This window comes from Poecile atricapillus, chromosome 5, assembly GCF_030490865.1.
Source record: "Poecile atricapillus isolate bPoeAtr1 chromosome 5, bPoeAtr1.hap1, whole genome shotgun sequence".
Lineage (NCBI taxonomy): Eukaryota > Metazoa > Chordata > Aves > Passeriformes > Paridae > Poecile > Poecile atricapillus.
In genome coordinates this window covers 22,479,229-22,501,684 of record NC_081253.1, presented here as the reverse complement: position 1 = coordinate 22,501,684, position 22,456 = coordinate 22,479,229, and the positions used below count along the sequence as shown (strand labels likewise).

General features: G+C 38.0%; 1 protein-coding gene across 9 annotated transcripts in view; it reads right to left on the bottom strand.

Moving 5' to 3' along the window:
* The window catches only part of AGPS (alkylglycerone phosphate synthase), a 77,440-nt gene that overhangs the window by 27,363 nt on the left and 27,621 nt on the right, over nt 1-22,456 (bottom strand). For all 9 annotated transcript variants that reach the window (XM_058839386.1, XM_058839383.1, XM_058839388.1 and 6 more), the window contains 5 exons: nt 11,238-11,327; nt 7,534-7,624; nt 3,115-3,235; nt 2,959-3,033; nt 1,239-1,310 (listed from right to left, as the gene is read on the bottom strand). In XM_058839386.1, coding sequence (XP_058695369.1) covers nt 1,239-1,310; nt 2,959-3,033; nt 3,115-3,235; nt 7,534-7,624; nt 11,238-11,327 — 449 coding nt within the window. The remainder of the gene's footprint in view (nt 1-1,238; nt 1,311-2,958; nt 3,034-3,114; nt 3,236-7,533; nt 7,625-11,237; nt 11,328-22,456) is intronic.

Sequence of the window (22,456 nt, the reverse complement as noted above, 5' to 3'; positions counted from 1 at the left end):
AACAAAGAAGGATAAGAAATTACAAAGCCATTCAAGAAACAGAGAACTATAGTTTCTGTATATTCTTTAGATATCACTATGGAAACCACTACACTTCAATCTAATAATTTGGAATATGGAGTTTGCCTCGCACAGGAATGTAATACTTATCTGAGAGAAAAACTGAAAGGGTTTAGCTATTAAAAAAATAGGCTAAAATCAAGCATCAGACTTATAAGCAGTTTCTAATGTATCTCTATAGTATGTTACAGAACAGCCTCCAAGAAGCCTTTTGTTTCCCAAGACTGCCACAGCCATAAGAAAAGAGAAGATGGGATGCTCCAGCTCCTTAGCAGGTTAAGAGAAGACAATGGCAACTACAAAGTACCAGCTAATAAAACACTCTGCAAGACCAGTGAAGCTCATCACTTTTGTTTCCAGTGATAGAAAAGGTGTCACTTTCCTTAAATACCAACCCCCACTGTAATAACTTCACAAGTTGACTGTAGTTTACTAGAAAAAAACTTGGGAAACAACATGAAGATCTTTCTGTATCCTGGACAGCAAACAAGAAAGAGTTGATATTGCTACTTTCAGCTCTACTGGTTTATTAGTATCAGTTAAAAGATAACTTTTAGCAGTCTTGCAGCCCTTCAGATGCATCTGGCAAGAGTGACAGTGTCGAGGTTTCACAAGTTTGGTATTGTTTTCAGGTGAAATGCTTATCTTCTCTAATAGTTAATGCCCTTTTGCATAAGCAAGTACCAAGTAAAACTCACAGATTGATGCCACAGAATTAAGAGCTCTTGACAAAAACCTCACAGAATTAGGTCATGAAAGCCTACACCCCATGTATCCTAAGCTCTATGTCAAAACAAGGTAACTCACAACTCTACTTCAGCAGGCTTATAGAAGACATCCACAGTGAAAACCTGAAGTCCTTTACGAATTCTTTAGGCTGAGGACACAGATTGTACAGGCCTTTAGCTGTACTCTGTATCTCGAACACTTCCTGAAAACTCCTTGCCACAAGAGTCTCTACTGAACATCATCGATAAGGAAATTAGAAAAACCTTGAAGTAGTGGTTGACCACAATCCTCTCTGAAACTTTGAGTTTCAACACTGCAACAAAAAAACCCCTTATTTATACATGTTGTGGGAACAGAGCACAAGTAATGAAGAACACATATTTAAATTAAGTAGCAGACATTTTCACTAATAACCTTAAACAGATATGAGATTTCATTATTTCACTTACCACCGAAGGGTATTATGCAGAGATTGTGTTTGCAGGCTAATTCCACAATTTTAACTACATCTTCATGGCAAACTAAAAAAGTACAAACAGGTAAAAACCAGGATTTGTGCTTGGTACTGTTATTTGTGCTTATTACTAAATACTGCAGCCTGAATAAGCAGCAGCTCCTTTTCTGACACCAGCAAGGAATGCATTTCAAAGTTAGACAGTAAATAAGATCTGGGTGCAGAAGTAACAGTTACAGGGTAAAGTTTAGACCTCAAACAATTCTACATTTGAAGAACTAACTACAGTCTTAATCTCTTGCTCTATGCCCAGATTGAGACTGCAAATTCTCGGGGCAAGACAGGCCACCAAACAGTTAACAATTCATCTAGGTATCTTGGAGAACAAATCACATGTAAAGCTTTCATTGAAAATAGGCTGTCCAATTTATTTTAAGTGAGAAATTAGTCCCTTCTGAGAGATGAACAGCACATCTTTTTCTTCCTGGCTGACATTCAGTTTCAGAAGTGGAGCTGCTGCTGAAATCTAGTTTTTCAGGATGTGTTCTGTACCTGGTCAAAGAGGGAGGCAGAAATGCTTGTGCACAGTCAAGTAAAAGGATCAAAAAAGAGATCAAATATATTTGCATCCATGTGTTTGTACAAACAGCAAATAATGAGCAGGACTAAATAAATAGTTTCCAAACTCTGGCTAATTTGCTCTTGTCATACAGATCTGTATTAAATGAAGGTAGTCAATCATTTTGTTTCAGCTGCTTTTGGAACTACACAAAATAGAAGTTGTGGCAAGTACTGTTCACAGTCACCAGTGCTGCAGAGTACCTGGCCTCAAGTAATGAATTTCATCTTATAGTGCCTCTTTTCATGCTTTCCATATGTGATTTTTTTCCCCTTAAGTAAAGGAGGCAAAACCGAGTAGGACTAAGTTCTTATAAGAAATTCTGGAGTTTTTTATGCAGTGCAGCTATCAGAGTTATAAAAGGTAAAAAAAGAGTTAGGTAAAGAAAGAATTGGAATCATACAACTGAACAGAAACTTATATCTACTTAGATCAAATGACTTTTTGGTTCACTACTGAAGAATGGCTCATGAAGTAGTGATCATAGTGATTAGAGTCACTTGACTCAAGTAAAAAAAAAAGCATTTGTATCCTTTTACTAGACAGAAATGAGCAGGTCTAGCCTATACTCAGATTACACTGCTCTTCCAGTCATTGATCTTTTGTAAAGTGTTCTGATAGCAGTTACAGGTGTTAAACTTTTTTTTTTTTACTAAAAGTACAGCATGCAAAAAAAAAAAAGTTCTTCAAACATTTCACTACCCTTCTAGCATCATGTACACTTTAGAACCCAAAATTGAGATTGCCATTTTTGACAACTGCTCTTGCTGAACATACACATTCACATTATACTGTGGTTATTTAAGCAGTGAATTCATCTGTCAACATAAACTTCAGCTATATTAATAATAAACTGACTTCCCCACAAAATGATGGGTTTTCACATCCAAATGAATGGATGAATGTGATCCACATGGGCTGCAGTCCAAATGCTAAAAAATCATGATTACCATTCATGAGAAAATTCCTTCAGTTTCTGTAAAGACAAGTGAAGTCAGTGAACCAAGAGACATCCTTCCCCTGACTAGAACGCACAGGAGTTTAGTAAACAATGGCCTTCCAGCTCAGAATGGAGAAAAAGACAATAAAAACTTACCAGGCCATACAACTATATCAGGAATTCGCTTAAACATTCCTTCCCTGAGTACAAATATCTCATGTAGGCAGTGACCTGGAACACAAGCAATAAGTTAACAAGTTCAAACAAGGAAGCATCAAAAGCAGCACAGTTATACATATTAAGTTCTCTTACCATGAGCTCTGAATACCCTATCTTCTGCATCCTGGGAATATGAGATTTTAGTGGCTCTAAGATCCTGAAGAAATTCTTCATTTACAACGGATGGAGGTACATCATTAACATTTAAGGATGTCTACAATACAAGAAAATAAATTCATTAAAGATAGGGTCACTCTTCCAGCATTTCTGTACAAGAGAAATAAGAAAAACAGGCTAACACTGACTGATACCCAAACACACCTATTCCAGATCAGAAAGACAGCAGTTCTCCTTCACATCTTCAAACCACCAATCCAGCTTATCCTACTCTGCACACAAGAAGTTTTATTTCAGTAGCACTTTCTTACCTTTCTTTCTCCTGATAAATCTGGAGAAATACATGAGCTTATGAATGCATGCTGAACAAATTATCTCTTTTTAAGACTTCCCAACGTACCAGAATACATACTAAAGCCGCTACACACTGCAAATTCTTCTGCTTACAGTTCTGTTTTCCCTAACCCACGTCCCCTCTTCCTGTCATGTCCCGAGAGTTAAATCCAAATAGGACCAAACCCCAGTCAGAAGTCCAGTGCTAGGCAAAACTAAAATTGACTGATGTAACATAACTAGCACGCTTTAAGCACACCTCACCTATAAGAAAGATTCCATAAAATCCATGTTGATATACATACAGATGTTTCCAGAAAGCCTCCATCTAAAGTCCCAAAAAACATCTTGGAAAGTTGTTCTTCTTTCAATGAAGCCATACAGGACATTTTGACTTACCAACAGACCTTGAATCAAGATTCTGTAAGTCCAGAGGGAAAACCTCTGCTTCAAATTTTCTAACAGCCCATTCTTCCAGATTATTCCAACAGATGTCTTGTCTAGTACTCTTACAGCTTCTCAAAGTGCAAACATAACCACTTAACTCTCTTTTCTGAACTCCACTTTCAATTATTGGGCACATAAAAATGTAATTCATGTGTAAACTTCTTAAACCCACTTAAAGAATCCTTTACAAGATCCAGATTAAAACAAATACTTTGCAGACATTAAGTGTAAGACTTTTATATGCTTTGAAGATTCCAAAAAGATCATGCCTTTTTTTCTTTCCTTAAAAATGGAGCAAATATGGGTAATCTCCCTAAAGGAATATGTCCTCTATCACAAATGGCCTCTAATTAAAGAGCTTTTTAATTAGGTAAAAAGCTTGTCTGATGACTAAAATCTAACTTCTTAACTTCAAGTCTTACTGTAAAAGAAAATGTTGGTCAAGAGTCTTATTTCCTGTTAACAAAGTCCTTGAAGTCTGAGAGCAGAAGTTTTTTTACAACCATATCTTTTATTTTAAATACACTTTTAAAAATCAGTGATTGAACAAAAATTAGTTAAAAGAGTGCAATGCTTTCATACTTCTTCCATGCAAGCCTTGCTGGATAATTAACTGACATCAACCCAAAGAGAAGACTGCAACTGCACTTTTTCTATAAAGCTCTCAGGAGAGACTACAGGCTGCCTAGTGATGACAGAAAGAACTCGTTTACAGCCCTATCAAAAAGTATTGTGCAGTAAGGCTGCACCTAGTCAAAGAAACTTAAGACATCTCTTTGACAAGCCTTAGCTATGCTTCTTGGCAAATACAAAAATAGAATAATAAAATGGAATTAACTTTCCTTTCATCTTCTGAAGTTTGCCTTCTATAAAAAGTACACTCACATACTCACAAGTTTCTTTCCTAGACGAGAGTTTTGCCTATCTTTGCTCTACATAACCTCCAGAACTGCTGATACTTTTTGCCAATATATGTCCTATGATAAAATCCTAGTAGAAAGTACCAGTTAACAAGTTAACAGTAAGGAAAATTGGAGATTAATAGTCTCCCCTCTGCCATAACAGCAGTCGTCCGTTCTGAATGGATTGAGTCTAAAAGTTGTGAGAGCTGAAGAAGGTAAGATTTAAACTTATCAGGAAAGTTGTATCATTGTGATGGAGTATCCCCCCATCAAAAACTATGTAAGGTTATGGAGAAGGTTATTAAGAGTACTGACAGGAATAATTGAGAAAGACACAGCTCCACAAGATATTCACTACTGATAGCTGACATCATTCACAGGTTCAAGTGGATAGCCAAAAGTTTGGGTTAGAATTTTCATGTAGAACATACGACATAATGAAAATGCAGTGTGATTTGACTTGTGGAAAAGGTTATGTGCCATCCTGACTTGCTTCAAGGATAATGCTGTACTTATTGAAATAAGGTGTCTGCTAAAAAAAAGACCTTTTCCCTCCAATATATTCATCTTGTCACCTATAAACACAGAAGCTGATATTAAGTGTTGTTAGATGAGAGGCACTCCACTAATGAGACACCTTGATTTTAGGAGCCAGTCACAGTAAACACAATGTAAATCTGGTCTTGGACTGCTGTTCTTACTATTCTGCTATTAATGCACATTCACACAGTTGTTTGCTGGCCCAAAGAACTCCGCCAGCAACTCAGGAAATATAAGAAACAAATAGGTACCAAATAAAGATCTTTAAATCATTTGTTTTAAAAAAAACCTTGCTAGCTGTATTTACATTTTAGACTTCAAACTTTTGTTTCTTCATGGACTTCCATAGACAGAATTATTTCGTATCAAGTTGAACACTAAATGCCTGAAGATCTTTGTTCTCTGTAACATTAGCTACTTAACAGCTATAACAATTCTTTGCAGATAGTTTTAAGCATTTTGATTTCTTTAACTCTTCCACAAGTTTTTTAATCTTTTAGTTTTAATCTTCAAGATTAAAAAGTTAATATTTATCTATAAAAATCTTATGCACATTGACAAATAAAAATATACCTTTATTTATTCTCATAGGACTGAAATATTTTAAAATTTGCACCCTTAAAAGCTAGTCAGGAAACCTATGTGAACTGCTCTCTACATTGAGTCTGGTCTGAAAAAAGAAACAGCATGAACAGATCTTGAAGATCACAGAAGCAGGTATATTTATTGTTGTTAATTAAAACACAAAACTCACATGCCACATGAAACCCTCCAATCTTACATGACAGAGGCAGGAAGAGATGGGATAGAAAGATAAATGAACCAAGAGATCAATTCCCTACTGCTGTTCCTATATCCAAGTTTCCTCATGCTTAGGTGATAGCAGAAGTTGCAAACCCAGCATAGCATGACAACCTGAAATACATCTTGGAGTTATGACAGTCATGAAAAATGAGGGACCTGCAGCAGTACTTGAGACTAGCTATGAGAAGTCCAGGTATATATTGGAGACTCCAAAGAGGCCTATCCCATATCAAGGTAGTCAGCCTGCTTCAGATTACAAGACCATCAAAACCAGAGGGGCACAACATAAGAGAAAAGCACTTAACATTGCTGGCAGATATCCTGGGGAACTGGTATACAAGATGTACTGTGGAATGGGGGTATTATTAAATAATCTGTACTTATCTTTCAATTCTGTTTTGCTCTATCCTTTCTATGCATGTAAAAAGGGAACAACAGTTCTCAAGACCTATGTTCACAGCAAGTTAAAGCAGCTGCCAGTTAAGACCAACCCCGGTCAATGAAAACACACCCAGATGAATTTTTCAAAATATATTGGCAGATGGAGATCCCATAAGTCACAGCAGATGAAAGAATGTCTTGATGAATAGAAGACTGAAGAAACATTTTAAGTTTTCAGGCCCTATGAGATTACCTGCTTCTGGGAAAATGCACTCTCCAACTCACTCAAGAGATGGATACAACCATTCACCAAAGCTGAGTTGCTACAATCACAGTACAAGCACAGCCTGCTTCCAATACTGCTTTAGCAGCTATCTAGTCAGGAACCTGAAGCTTCAAAGGGATTCTAATAAGGGAGCCAGGACTCCTGACTCCAATGTAAGTTACTCTTTCTAAAAAGCAAAGTATGTATGACTTACAAAACCCAGAACATTCCAAATGTGTTATTTTTCTGAAAGCATTCAGTTCAATCTTGAGTATTCTGGTAGTCAGTTTTCAGCACACAGACATGTAAATAAAAATTACTGCCAAATAAGAACTTTGACATCTTTCAATACACCAAAAACACATCACAGTTTAACTTCCCTGTATTTTCTGTCTCTGTTATCATCAATAACATTGATGTTGTATAAACAATTCCCTCTAGGCTAACAGTTTCTAGTTTTGAAATACAAGCTACAGGCAGGACAAAAAACTCCCTGTGCTGGAAACTTTCATTTCAATAAATGTACGAAACCACAAGTCATGCTAAGACATGTAAGGTTTCATAGTATTTCTAAACCAATTTTTTTTTTCCAAAAAACTTGGAGGTATTAATACACTATATTTAAATCAATTATGTGTGACAGCTGAATCATCTTTAACAGTGTGGTCTTGATTATCCAACCAAGACTAATGTTTAAAGGAACTGGTTCAGCTATTTACTTACTCTAGAGGTAGTTTTGTGCTCCAGACTTGCTCCAAACGTTTTTTCTATCCATTCCTTAAAAGTTGGTAATACCATACCACCTAATCTGTACCTGAAAAGTCAATATTACATAGGGTCATTTTAAATTAAAAGAATGTATGTCAGATACACTTCTTTCAATTCTACGTACGCACAAACAGAAGTTTCAAATCAAACTCTTTACCTACAAGCCTGCAAGGCTTCCGTACATTTACATTTCAAACAACTGCGTATTTCATTGTATGTAACGGTTCTTTATTACACACAGAATCAGATCATTTGTCATGGTATCACTTTGCTTTGGGCACCCCACCACTCTTAAGAAAGGTCTCTCCCTGGCAGTAGTGTAGAAAGCAGCACCAGAATTTACAGGCCAGTTACAGACAGAGGACACACTGCAAGGTAGTCTCAGACACACAAACCCATTTCAGTACATCTTACGCTTTCACAAAAACAGAAACAGCATTAGAGGTTCCTCCTTCATCATCAAAATACATCAGAATCCATCAAGCACTGTAAAATTATTTCCAGCACAAACTGTTTGGCAAGAGCTTAGCCATGTGACAAATGCAGACTTACAGACAAGGGACAGGAGCTTGTTTTGTACATTTGCACCACATGTGAAAACATGAAAGGCTGGGGACACACTGAAAACAGCTAGAAACTACTGCTACTAACTGTATACATATACACACCTTCGGCATGCCCATGTGTGCAAAAGTATTCCCAGAAGAGAGGAGAGATGAGATCTTCCTTTGGTATTAAGAGCTTTCAGCAGCTGAGAATCCTTACCATGGTTTTCACCTGGGTCATTACATTAGACCTAACTGGGTCTTCCCTCTAAGATCATTCAGTCACTGTAAATCCAGTTATGACCCTGTCCTTCACAGCTGGTGCAACCAACTCTACAACTGAGTCACCTGTTACACAGAAAGATCAATTCTTTTTGTTTCATCTCAACTACCCCTCCCTGCTCCTCTATTGACAAACCCCCTACTCTACACCTAGAAGTAAAAGGCTACAACCTTAACTCAAGCTAGACTCTTCAGCATGGAAGACAGTGTTCAGTCATTCCTCCTGTGACAGCTGTTACTGTTTCATCACACCATACAAAAATTATATGAATTCTATGAAAAGGAAAGTGCAATAAGTAATCAAAGTTTAATGAAGGCAGAGACCCAAGTCAGCTTGGTGTGTTTTCTACTCCAGACCTACTTCTTAGTATTGCCAAACTATCACTGGTTTGTGAGGGTAACCTTAATCACCTACTCAAAGAACAACTAAAGCTATCAGAAACCTCAAAACTTTTAAGTCAAGACACAGACAGACGTCACAGCATAGAAGTAGTTAGTTTACTGCAGTGCATGATTGCTCAGGAAGCAAGCTTTGTATGTATACACTGGTAGTGCAAGAAGTCCCCCCAAAACCACCTGCCACAGACACACTCCAAAAACCAGCTTTAGCTGCTCAGACCAGCAAGTATCATCTATCCCTGTGGAGATGGCAGAGTCTATAATAAAAACCTCATTTGACACATGGTTTGTAGGGAAAGTCAACACAACTTTCATGAAGGGGAATCCTGTTTCACTAATCCTTGGAGTTTTATCAGGGTGTAAAAATAGAATGTGAATAAAAGAGATACAATGAACAGGAAATCCCCCGCTCCTTTATATTTCCACAGGTGTTCATCCCAAAAATTATTTAAGAAAATACACTACTACAGTACTGAAGAAAAGGTTCTTCTACAGGCTAAAGGATAAGACATGGTTAAGTTAAGCAAAGGGCAGAGTTTATTGTTCACACTGATTGGAACTCAGGACCTTTAAAAAAAACATAAGTAGACAAAAAAAGATGGAAGTTAAAATAACTGCAAAAGCTGAAAAAAAAAAAAAAGCATTCCTGCACATTTTGCAGAATTCCACTGGTAGTCAGTATCACAGCATCTTCACTGACCACATACAACAGCAGCCCACAGTGCTATGCATCAACTGGGCAGGTGTAAGAAAGAAGACAGTTCATCTCTTTCAGCAGAAAAGATACAGCTCTGTAGAACACTGCTGTTTCCACACTTTTAGCATTGCACAGTCTTTGTCCCTATCTCCAGAAAGATCCACTGGAACTAGAGAGGGTGAGAGGACTACTGTAAAGACCAAAGGGCCTTACAAGCAGAGACTGAAGGGTCCAGGACTTGGCAAGCATGGAGAGAAAATGCAAGAGAGGATATGGCTGAGCCTTATAAACCAATAACACAGTAGATAAGCTGAAGAACTATCATCCACCTAGTCCTGCAAAACAGTAAGGGATATTTGTTCCAAAACCTAAGTATTTTACATAGCAACAACCTCAAACTTGCTGCCACTGGATGCTGCATAGGCAGACTGTACAAGCAGACTTGAGGTTGCTACACAAATTTATGGACAACAGACCTGTTAGTTGTTACTGAAAGGAGGAGGCATCTACACCAACCGTGCAGATGCTTATTCTCCTAGTTTCACTTCAAACACTCTCCTTTTGCCACTGTAGCAAACTATTCCATAGAAACTCTACTGGGTGGCCCAACAACATATTTCTAATGTTATCTCTCAATTAGAGAGAGTGTGGATGGGGGAAAAAACACCATTTAGAATAGCAACTGGTATGTATCAGTCACATAGCAGTCAAGAAGCCTTGATGCTTCTTCCTGAAAAAAACCAGAAGACCTGACCTTTATCTTTTTTCTTGTTTAGTGTGCTTTGATTTTCTGTACAGCATCTCCCTAAATATTATACAGTGAACTGGCTTATACAAGGCTTTGCATTTTAATTTGGGCCTGGAAATCAAGAAATTAGCAACTGAAGTACTCAAGATCCCAGTTAGGTATTAGCAGCTTTGACTCAAGCTAATTCATGCTAGTTTACAGACCCAAAGACTAGGAAGGAATTTGTAGGAAAGACAGAATATTTTTTTCTCTTCTCCATTCTTTTTTTTTTTAAACTCTTATGAAAAGTCCATTTTTTAAACCAGGGAAGAGACTGCAAGGTTACTTCCTACTCATGAAGAAAAAAAACCCAAGCCAGTAAGATGGTGGCAGGTTTACATTTCACTGGAACAAAATTAAGAGATCCCCAAGTAGAATTAATTTTAATATGGTTTCTCAAAAAACATATTTCTCAGAAAAATATGGTTGCTGCATAAAGGGTTAGAGGATAATAAATCAGAAGTGGTGCCACTACACAGCATAAAAATAAAACCTGCTTTTGAATTGTAAATTCAAAGGATGAAGTAGCTCCATGCACAATGGTTAAGAAACCCAAAACAAAGTGGAAATTTAATAAAGCAACTAGTTGATGCTCAAGAGATTCTCAAAATTGCCCTGATGTGCTGCATGTAATCTAAAGCTTTAGAACATGGTGCAGATTCTCAGTGTGATTTCATTAACACACAGATTATATCAAGTTACAGAGAAGACTCACATTAATTTGTCTTTATAACATTTTGAATAAACATTTCAATAAGCCACACAGTCTATTTGACTGTCAGACTCCTGTGTATAGACTTAGATAAACCTGTTAAAAGCAGAATAACCTATTATATGAAATGAAGCAATTTCTTTGCCTTCTTTGAATTAACTGTACTGTACAGCTTTTAAAATCTTTTCAAATAAACTACTAAATAAGATACTTCATTGACACAAATTTTCAGTGTACCTTTTTCCTGTGAATTCTGCTTGACCCTTCTTATTGAAGATGAATTTGGAGTCATTATATCCCCATCCATTCCACTTCAAAAGTTCTTGCCTTAAAGGAAAAAAAATATGTGAGCGACAATATTAGCATATTGCAGATCCAAAATAGTTTTCTGTTATATGGTTTTGAAAAAAAGTCCTATCAGACAGCAATTCAAGAAATCAAGTACATACCAAAAATGCATAGCTTAGAGCCAAAAGAAATTCTGAAACCACAACCATTACTCCTTCAGATTGCATCCTATGACTTGAAAGATCAGACGCTCTCTAAAAACAATCACCAGCTTAAGTCATTGCACACTGTATTGAATCATAGAATCATTAGGGTTGGGAAAGACCATTAAGATTATTATGTCCAACCTTTCACCAAACACCACCATGCCAACTAAACCACAGCATTAAGTGCCTCAGGCATGGTGACGACTCCACCTCCCTGGGCAGCTTGTTTCAATGTCTGACAGCCCTTTCAGCGAAGAAATTCTCCCTGGTGTCCAACCTGAACCTCTGCAGGCGCAGCTTGAGGCCATTTCCTCTCACCCTGTGTCACCTGTCACCTGGGAGAAGACACCAACTCTGGCTACGACCCCCTGACAGGCAGCTGTAGGGAGTGACAAGGTCACCCCTGAGCCTCCTTTTCTCTGGGCTGAACACCCTCAGCTCCCTCAGTCATTCCGTACCAGACCTGTGCTCCAGACCCTTCCCCAGCTCCACTGCCCTTCTACAGACACACCCCAGCCCCTCAGGGTCTTTCTTGTTGTGAGTGGCCCAGAACTGGACAGGATTTGAGGTGTGACCTCACCAGTGCTGAGAACAGCCCTATATCTGCTGGCCACACTATTGCTGGTCCAGGTCAGGATGCCTTTGGCCTTTTTGGCCACCTGGGCACGCACTGGCTCATTCCAGCCAGCTGCTGACCAGCACCTGAAGGTCCTCTTCCACCAGGCCACTTTCCAGCCCCTCTGCCCCCAGCCTGCAGTAGTACATAGGGCTGTTGGGACTGAAGGGATTTGTTTGTTTGTTTTTCTTCTCTGTAGAGAGAGGGGGGTAGATCACTGGTAATATGGTGATATTTTCCAATTGGTAAGGGTAATGTGTGAAAGATGCTTGGTTTTCACTCTATACATAAACACCAACATAGAAATAGATAAGACCTAAATATTTTTAGAATAAGAGACATTTAGTATTTAAATTTATATTCTTGACAGAGAATAATTATTTTAGTTGCTTGTCATCAATACTGCAATCCCACAGCATTCTTAACATTCAATTGATGAGGCACTTTGAGACACATTTGGACTGAAAGTCAAACAGCAAAACATCAAGAAATGCAAGAATAATGTATCAAATACAACCAGAATGTGATAGCATAAAATTATAAATACATAAAACCCAAACTCACAGTTGCCAAAATACAAGCAGAAAATTGGAAAATCTTAAGCACAACCATATCAGAGGATATCTTAACTATGATAAAGTCAACAGAACTGTATCAGTGTAAGTATATTTAAGACTTAAGAAAGACACTAATAATAATTACACATCAAGCTTTGCTTTAAAAGTTTGCCATTTACATTACAAATGAAATTACTAACCTAGAAACTGAATTTTGGTTAAAAGAAATGTATCTCAAGAAGTCTGACAAAAGATCATTTACCTCCCTGCCCTATATACAGTAAATGTAGCTCTTACTCTTTGCCTAAGAGTAAGATGATCAGGAGTGACCATTTCAAAAAGACCTTGTGATTCAGAGAAAGCACTTCCTCAATCACTTTCAGCTCCAGCACTACATGCAAGATAACCATGTGATGATTGATTACCAAAGGTTTTCATTATAAAGATAATATTAACACGGGCTGCTGACATTCTATCAGTGTTGTAATTCAATAGACCTGGCTTAAACAAAATCTGTTTTCTTCAAGCTGCCTGTATGCAAGGTTTTAATTAATCAAACGGAAAAAAGCCACGGCCAGGTATTTCATTACAATTGTTTGATTCAGACATTTCAACCAGCCTTTGACAAATCTGGCACTTAAAGCAAACTTAATCAGTTACTGAGTACTGAAATGATTCTATAAAATTTTGTGAAATAAACAGTCTATGTTGTTCTTCCATACTGAAAACTGATTCTAAAATTTCAGCCAAAAATAAACTGAGCAGAGCTGTCCAGATAGAGAAGCCTCTTCAGCTGCCTCTCTCTGATCTTCACACATGTAGGGCTCACACAGGAAAGAGCAAGGATCTACTCGTGTTCCATAGCATGGGAATGCCTTGTGCTATTGTGCTCTTGTGAGAGATAATGAGAAAGGGTTCTTAAAGCATGTTATGCAGACTTACCCATTTTTACCCCTATTTCTATGTCTATGTTGCATATATTTATACAATGTTCCACAAAGAAACTAGTCATACACAGTGGAGGTGCTCCCAGCTGAGAAGGTGACACAGAATTGGCCAGCTCAAATCATTTTTTTTAAACTAAATGTTCCATTCAAATCCCAATCACTAGAGTCCTCCTAAGAGATTTCTCCCTCTGCTGACTAAATGCAGTATTTCTATATACCTGAACTCTGTAGTCTCTTGAATCCTGTTAAGTCAGAACAGACTTGACATTACCAAGCAAAACTGAGGTAGGCTCAAACACCTTGCCCTCTAAGTTAGAGAGGGAAGTCCTCTTGCAAGGCAGTGCCAAAATAAATATGCCAACAATGATGCATGAAACAGGCTAGAGAAACTACCTGCAGAGCTGGAGACAATCAGAGCAAGACACAAAAGGCCAGGCTCAAAAGAAACTGGTGACATGAGATAATCTGATAATGGTCAGGTTTGAAACTATCATTAGTTCTGATGTCAGTACAGACAGATACTTCCCACAAAATCATGGGGAGGTATTATTAATTAAGGACAAAAAGACAGACTCAGATATGAGGTTTTTCTTCTACACTAACCACATTCCCATCTGCTTGCCTGTTCTAAAGGCCTAATTTCCTAGGCTGGTATTAAACCACCTGGCACTTTGATCAGGTTCTAAAATACAGAACAGAGTTTAAGAATTTTAACTCCTAAGAGTTTATTTTCTGGTTGAACTATTCCTGAGTAAAATTAAGTACACAAAGCTGCACTCTGTCAGACAACATAGCTCCCATCATTGGTGTGATGATAATAATTAAATTAAAATCTAAAATTACAGTTTGCATGTTTGTAGAAGAATAGTTGCCCCAAACATCTTGGCTACCTTGTAACACAAAGGCAGGAGATTTCACACCACCACACACAATGGGTAGTACCATATCCTGTGGCAGGTAAACACCCTAACAAGAAACTTAAGCACCCAATTTTTATATTCAAAACTATATTGAGCAAGTCTGAGGTTTCTATTTGGAGACAGGAAGAGCTGTTTTTAGAATGAGTCATCTTACATTTATTCTTTCTTTTGTTCTACCACACCAGAGTACTGCCAGTTTAAGAACTGTGGTTTGATTTACATACTGCAGTTTCTAGCACCTCATGCCTACATGCTACGAACAAGTCAGAGGAAATACTACATATGGCTTCCTAAAAAAGTGAAGCCTAAAGAGGCCAGATTTTAAAAGAAAGACCGATCAGTCAGCACTGATTCGTAAATCAACAGGAAGCCTGCAGGAAGACCAAGCTGTTCAGATCTTCTTGCATTACCATCTGAACAGTGTGTTCTTCATCAGCAAGAGCAGGTGAACCTCAAGACTCAAGCGAATTACCCTTAGCAGACAGGAAAGCAGAAGACATTCAGAGGAGATCTCCAAGCCTCTATGACTGCAGAGGCAATAGCAATGTCGTACACATATAATTCAAGACTGAACGTTTTGGAAGAGTGTTACATATTAGTTGACATACTATTCAGCCCAGGTGCAAGCAGCTCTGCCAGATGAAACCAGGGCAGTGAGCTGCTCTCCCCTAGGTCTGGCTCACTACCCCAACTCCCTCAAGTAAGGGAAATACACTGTAACACACAGTGGCTCTGCATTTCCTTGTCTATTCAACTCACATTTGGCAATCAGAACTGTAATTTGAAACAGAAGGAAAGCAAGGAAAAAAAGTCTTTTAAGTATTGTAACAGCATTGCTCCCTTGGCATTTTTATACTTCCCTTGCACAGTATTATTTATACAGTCACCACTTCTTAGAAAACACTTTTCACACCCCAGCTGCAGCACAGCACTTCCACTGCCTTCTAATGCCCTGGTGCAGCAATCAGAGCTGCCTGCCAGATCAGCATCAAGCACCATGTTTACCTTGGCTCTCTAGAATGATCCAAGCTGCAACTGAGCAATCGATGTAGCCTTCTACATTTCCTAAATTTTTCACTCCCAGTACCTCATTGTTAAGAGCCAGATGAATATAAAGAGCAGAAAGGACTGCTGACCATCTGCAGACTTAAGCACACATTAAAATCTCCTTCCATCTAAAAGTACCTGATGTATCCAGTCTCTGAGGATTTCAGCAACCTATTGATCAATTGATCACCAACTAATATGTATCATCATTACACCAAACTTTTACAAATTATGTATCTGCTGACACATGGTATCATCTGAAACAAAACTATCCTTGCAGTAATAGTTTTTATCCTCATTCTTCAAAAATTCAAGGATTTGGTTGCTAAATGCTTAAATAAATAAAAAAAATAACCTGAATACCTTGTATAATATCTGAATACAACAAAATATGTTAGGAAGTTTCATGTCCCAGCTTGAAAAAAAAGCTGCTTCAGTTTGACTTAATCAAGTGACAGACATGTTCATGCTACATGTTGTATAAGTATCAAGATATAATTTGCACACCCTTCTGGTTTTCTACCCAGCCTCCTTTCCAAGAATATATAGCCAGGACTCTCAGCAACATTTGACGTGATTCTCACTTTAAACTAAACGTTATTCAGTATTGTACCCAAACTGTCTTATTTAAAGACAACACCTTTCCTATTCAGTACATTGGCTTCAACAAAATATCAAGCTCATTAACTATCTCATTTTTGATAGAAACATGGAATATTTTAGTCAGAAATAGTAGAAACTGACCAGAACTTTCTTGTCTTCTAATTTAAATTATAGAAATTCACTACTTAAATTTACAAAGTAATATAAATCAAATCTTAAGATTTTCAATGTGTATGTTTATATATAGGAATTATAACATGAAATTATATTGCCTTAAAGAAAACAAGTCACCACGGAAGCAGTGACAATAGATTAATACAGAGTGACTACTTTAAGTGAATTTCAATATTCCACTTTCATTACAATGCTCAACACTAAAATACTAGTTTGACTCACTGGGTTTTTACAGTAGGGGGCAGGAGGGTGGCCCCTGGCTCACCAGCTGAACTAGTGCTCCTGAAGAATCCAGTCACCCAGCTGGGCAGACAGAGGCATTTGGACTACACTATTTCAACAAACTGTACCTGCCAGCACTGTTCTAATCTCAGGCTTTAGTGACTGGTACAGTGGCTGGATGAAAAAGTGCTCATCTCTCCCATAGGAAGCTGCAGGGTAAGGACAGAGTCACCCACAGATAGTCAAGGCTTCTTTGGAGAAACAAGATGAATGTGCAGTTCAATCCAGCTGAAGAAACATGACTCAGGTGGAGCAAAGCCCAGATGCTCCCATCTTACAATAACCATGGACATTGTCAATTCAATCACCAGTGATTGCTCAACACTAAAATCATATACATGTAAAATATTCACAGGTGCTTCTGCTGCACAATGGAAGAACCAACAGATTCCTGGAAATCAGTTTAAAGTGGCAGTTTTAAGGGCCACCACACAGGCTTAAGCACCAGTACTTGCCTAATGTAACACAGTCTTGCAAGTTATAGAGTTGTTGCAAAACTCAGTACATGGGTGCAGTAATACTGACGCAGCATTATGGTGCTGTTACAAAACATTACCCAAGGAAGAGCTCCTCAGAGCTCTCAGAGCTCAGTTGGACTTTGGGTTGCCAACCCAGCCCCCCAGCTGGAAATTCAGAACCCTTTCCACAGGTGGAACTAGAAGATCACTCTCCCTCTCCCCTGGAGCAGTGTCTCTGTTCAGATTATACAGTCACACCTCCCAACCAAGCAACACTACAGAGGGTTTCTGAAGCCAGTAGTAAATTAGCATCAGGTGCCTGAAATAAAGAAAGAAAATGCAGCCCAAGAAATTATTTCAAGAACTGCTTTGTGAAAGCATCATTTATCTGGAGAGGAGTGCCATGCTGCAGACAAGAGTGTATCTGCTGTATTTGTCTTTCTTATATTTTTTCCCTCCTGGAAGACTCTTCCTGCAGCAAACCTAATACAATTGTTCTCAAGTCTGAAGTCAAATAACACCTGTTTTATAACCTTAGACACATTCAAGTTCTGTAGCCCACACTTTCAGCTAAGCCCCTGCAGCTGCACATGCACCGATTCAATTCTGTTTGCTGAATACGTAATACAACAACACAAACCTGGGCTCATAATTACAGTCTAAACCTACAGTAAGCAGCAAATGCAGACAACCAGATTTTAGGCATAAGACATCAAGAGTTTAGGCACCCAAAAGCAGAGTGCTTTTCTTTAAACTATTGTGATAAAGCAATTGTTCACTTTCCTTACAGATATTCATAGCTTTGACTATTTCATTACTCTTCACTTCACCACAGTGTAATAAACAAAGCCCCAAGGAATAAGGAAATTAGTGTTTCTCTAGTGTTCTTCCATAGTAAATAAAGTCAATTAGGGGGAATTAAAGATCGTGGAAAGCCAAGACATTATGATCATTCTTCTCAACAGACACTTGGCCAAATGATGATTCTTATGCAACAGAATACTTTACTAGAAGCTCTGTCTATTCCATCTACTACTTCAGCTGACACCGGTTTCACTTTTATCTTTGACGAGACTGCTCTACTACAAAATGCACACACATGGCATACACTTCCAGGCAGTAAATGAAACAGCACAAAGAGATCAGTCCTTTGAGAAGTATTTTCTAAAAGCTTGCAAAACCAGGAAATCTGCTTTGCTGCCTTAAAAGAAATAACTTAATGAAGGAATCAGCTGTCTGCCATTTTTCCGTGCAAGTAAGTTCAGTTCCTGGAAACCTTTCTACTCGTCCCATAGAGAATCTTCTAGCATGCTTTGTAGCAAATACATCACAGCTCAAAAAAACTTTCTGGCCTACACCATCAACCCCAATGGTGTTGCACAAAACAGCCCAGTTTTGGATATAACAATATGTCAGAAGTATTGGGCTTGTCCATCACACTCAACCTGCAACTGATTTTTAATACTCCACATTATTTATTTTCTACAAAGAAGTACGGTAACCTCTAGGAAAGTCTAGTTGACTGCAGACTGCTACAATACTGATCTCCTTACTTTGCTTCAGCTCAAAGTAGATTCTAGTCCAATTAATTACTTTAGCCTATTGCATTATCAGATTATTCTAATTCTATTCAGTTTAAATAAACACATCAAGTTTAAATAAACAGCTATATACACATTCATTTTCTTGTACATAACAGATCAGATCTCAGTAGATACCAAGCAGCTAATCTATAAAAGTCTTTCAGTATTTGCTGTAAACCGCTATTTGCTTTCATATAATAATCTGTATTGAGCTTCACATACTAAACACTTCACACTTTCATCTATGTTCTTTTTCTAATAAAATTTAGCTAATGAATATATCCAGTTTGGCTTGGCATCAAATGATCTAACAATAAATACTGTTAAATATGTTAAGTAACAATACTGTGTTACTTAAATTCTTATAGATGTTCTACATTTCATCTTCTTGACATGCAACTACTTGGAGTTACATGTTTGACAAGAATTGCTGTCACGCATGAAGTCACTTTTACCATCAGATTATGACACTTTTTTTCATGTTAATGTTTCCATGAGAGAATCTTCTTTATCTGTTCCTCAAGTATTAACTTTGACTAACAATTAATTGCTTTGATGCAATCACAGAACCTCCTGTGAACTGCCACACCCTCCTCAACACAACATGTTCTTAATCTTCTGATTTCTTAATCAGTGTGATTAAGAAAGGGCACCAGCCCTTTTTTTCTTCACTCTTTTTCATCACCTTAAACTCAGAAGTCAGCTACACCAGGATACAGCTTAGCACCATGTGTTGTTTAAACACTCTTCTCTGAAGGATGAAGTCTTCATTATAAAGATCACTCTGAGTACTGGGAGTAAGACACAAAGCCTCTCGGAATACACTTGTTATATTCAAGTAGTACCAATTCTTTAAGAGTTAATTAATGTTGCTGCATAATAACATCATGATCGCTAGCAGCAAGAATTGCAAGTGTCTATATGCAGAAGGTATGGCCACATTAACACATTACCCTGAACAATCTGCCTGAGAACTCGACACACAGCAGTCAGCTGGCTACACACTCATCCCTTAGTTTACCCTGTGTAACAGTATGTCCGTAATAATTAAAAGATATTCACAAGCCTCTCTTCATCCCCTAGGAAAGCAGCTTCTCCACAGAGAAAGAGGATAATCAGGAGATCCTGCCCTGCTTTCTGTCGCTCCAGGACAGTATAAATTTTAAGCCTACAAGCTACTGAGTCAACATTTAGTTAAACTAAATCAATTATCCCTTTTAACAGAGACCAAATTGTTGAAAGTTTAAGTTATACTATACAAGCTGTACTGGTGATATCAGCACCAGTACATGCCCCATATCTGAGGCACTCTTACTTTCTAGCACACCTAGCAGTTTTTCTGGTACAACTGTTCTAGGAAGTTGTAGCACCTGACTGCTTCCTAAGCAGTATAAGTTGAAGACTTCATGTATACACAGTTATTGTAAAGATTAAGTTTTTAACTCAAGTTTCACCAGCAAAGTGAGCGTACCAGTCAACAAAAGTCAACAGCATAACACAAAAGGACGGGAAAAGTAAATTCAAGGAAGAATTATTTTCCAGCTCAATTGATTTACCAACTTTTTCAGCATGCCTATCATCCTCTTAAGGCTTCAACACACATTGTGTAACTATGATTCCATCTGTCACTGCAACACTCAATTAAAATATTACATTCAAGCCAGGAATGCCACTGAGAAGTAACATCTCTCTACTCTTAGAGTACCTAAGATTTCCCTCAAGAGGATACTCAGACAAATAGATAGTTGCTTGTCCTTTGAGGAATTTTCCCATCTCAATAACTATAACTTGAAAAAGTAGAAAGTGTATTACAATCATTAAACACATTGATATGCAAATGCAATGCTCAGTCTTTAAGGCATTTTTATTTGGAAAAAAGAACTGGATGAGACCCACAGACGTTCAATACCATGTACTCTCCATCCACCCCTCGCTGGTGAGAAATAATGTCTGGATAAGATCTTTAACAGTTTGGTCACTGAACCATAAACAAGAAAGCCACGTTTCTAGAGGCCACTGTCTACTGACTGTTAGAAAAGCAGACAGAAAAAAAATTCTGTGATCACAGACCTAAAGTACTACAAAGGGTTTTTTCACCAAAGAAAGCCATTAACTTGCAGAAGAAATGAAACGTGAGGAGAGCGCACTTAAATCTGCTAAAGTAGTGTCTATAGCTTTGCTGCTATTTCAAACACTATAGGGAAGATGCAACTGGTGTACAGAACAAAACTTTTGCTTAAGGTACTTTTGCCTATAGCAACAGTTCAAAAGAGGCAAAAGAGCTGAATCAGCATTAACAGACTACAAGAAAACAGCATCCAGCTTTGCATTGCCCTAATATTACCAATAAAAGGCATGCAATGTCTCTAGGTCAGTTATTTTTACTGTTTTTTCCCATAACTTTCTTGGTTTTCACAAATAAAACTCAGGTCCAGATTAGCTGGGAGTCACTAGAACAAGACTCAGGCATTCATCACTTGCCCCCTCCAAATCAGTGTAGGCAACAGAACTTTCTCCTCCATCACTGCAAAACCTGGCCATTATCCTCAAACATGAGCTCAACCAAGATCCTCACACCCTAGCAATACTGAAGTATCAGAATTTTCACATGCAGCATCTTAGGTGTGTTTCAGCTATATCTCAGATGTTCAGACAGAAACTTAAGACAGAGATAAAGCTCCCTTTAAGTTTTCCTTGTTTCTACACATACAAAAAGGCTGGGCTCTAAGTACAGCAAGAAAGTTGTACCTCTGGTGAAGAAAAAGCTAAGCTTTCCAGCAGCTCCCTTACACTCCCACAGCAAATTTTTATTCTGAGTCCAGATTAATTTATTAGAGTAAAAATACGATCCTATTACGATCCTATAGCAAATCCTCATAGGGGAGAGCAACGTCAGTAATTTGTAGAAGTACAGGTGTTAAGTTCCTGTATCCTGTTAAGTTCCCAAGCCTATGTTTCCACGGAGAAAGAAGCTATCTTTCAGGTCACAGGCATCTTCAGAAAAGTTTGTTTCTCCTGCTCTTCACAGATGCGATATCTGGCTGCAGAAATTACACAGTAATCCATTTTAAATAAATCCCTGAAAATTAGCTAAACTGGTATTTTTTCAGAAACAGTGTTTTCTTCCTAGATTCACACCAAACAAAAACTCAATATGGAAGGCAACAACTTCAGAACAACCTATTTGTCCCAGTGACATATATCCTGCACAAGCATCAAATTCCCATCAATGAGAACTAAAAGCTTTTAAAGTTGTTCACATCTGACTGCATGTGCATGACATCCCAGTCCTCCCAAAGCAGGCAAGTTCAGCTTGTGACCATAGGCCACAAATTGCCTGTTAGGAGAATCCAGGCTGTTCCTTGCTCTCTTTTTGAAAAGGCTGAGAGCAAAGCATGGGCTGAATGGATTTTCCTCAAAGGAGGAACAGCTCTTCTACTCACTGCTTGTCCAGTCTGCCTCTGGGCTGCCCCCATGCACTGACAAACTAGTTCTTGTCCACAGTTCAAGACAGAACAGGAGATTGTCTACAATCTAAGACTAAAAATGCTCTTATAAGACAGCAAGCCAACAGACATATAGAAAATCCACATCTGAGAAAGGGGGAACAGTAAAAGAAAGTCACAAAAGTAAAATTAGTACACCCCAGCAGAAAGGGTGATAATGATAATAAGTTACATGGAACAACATAGTATAACTATAGCATTTTTTTAAAAAATAGCAGAAAAGAAATTTCCAAGAGCCAGTGAAACAACTCTGAACTAGAGAATTTGAC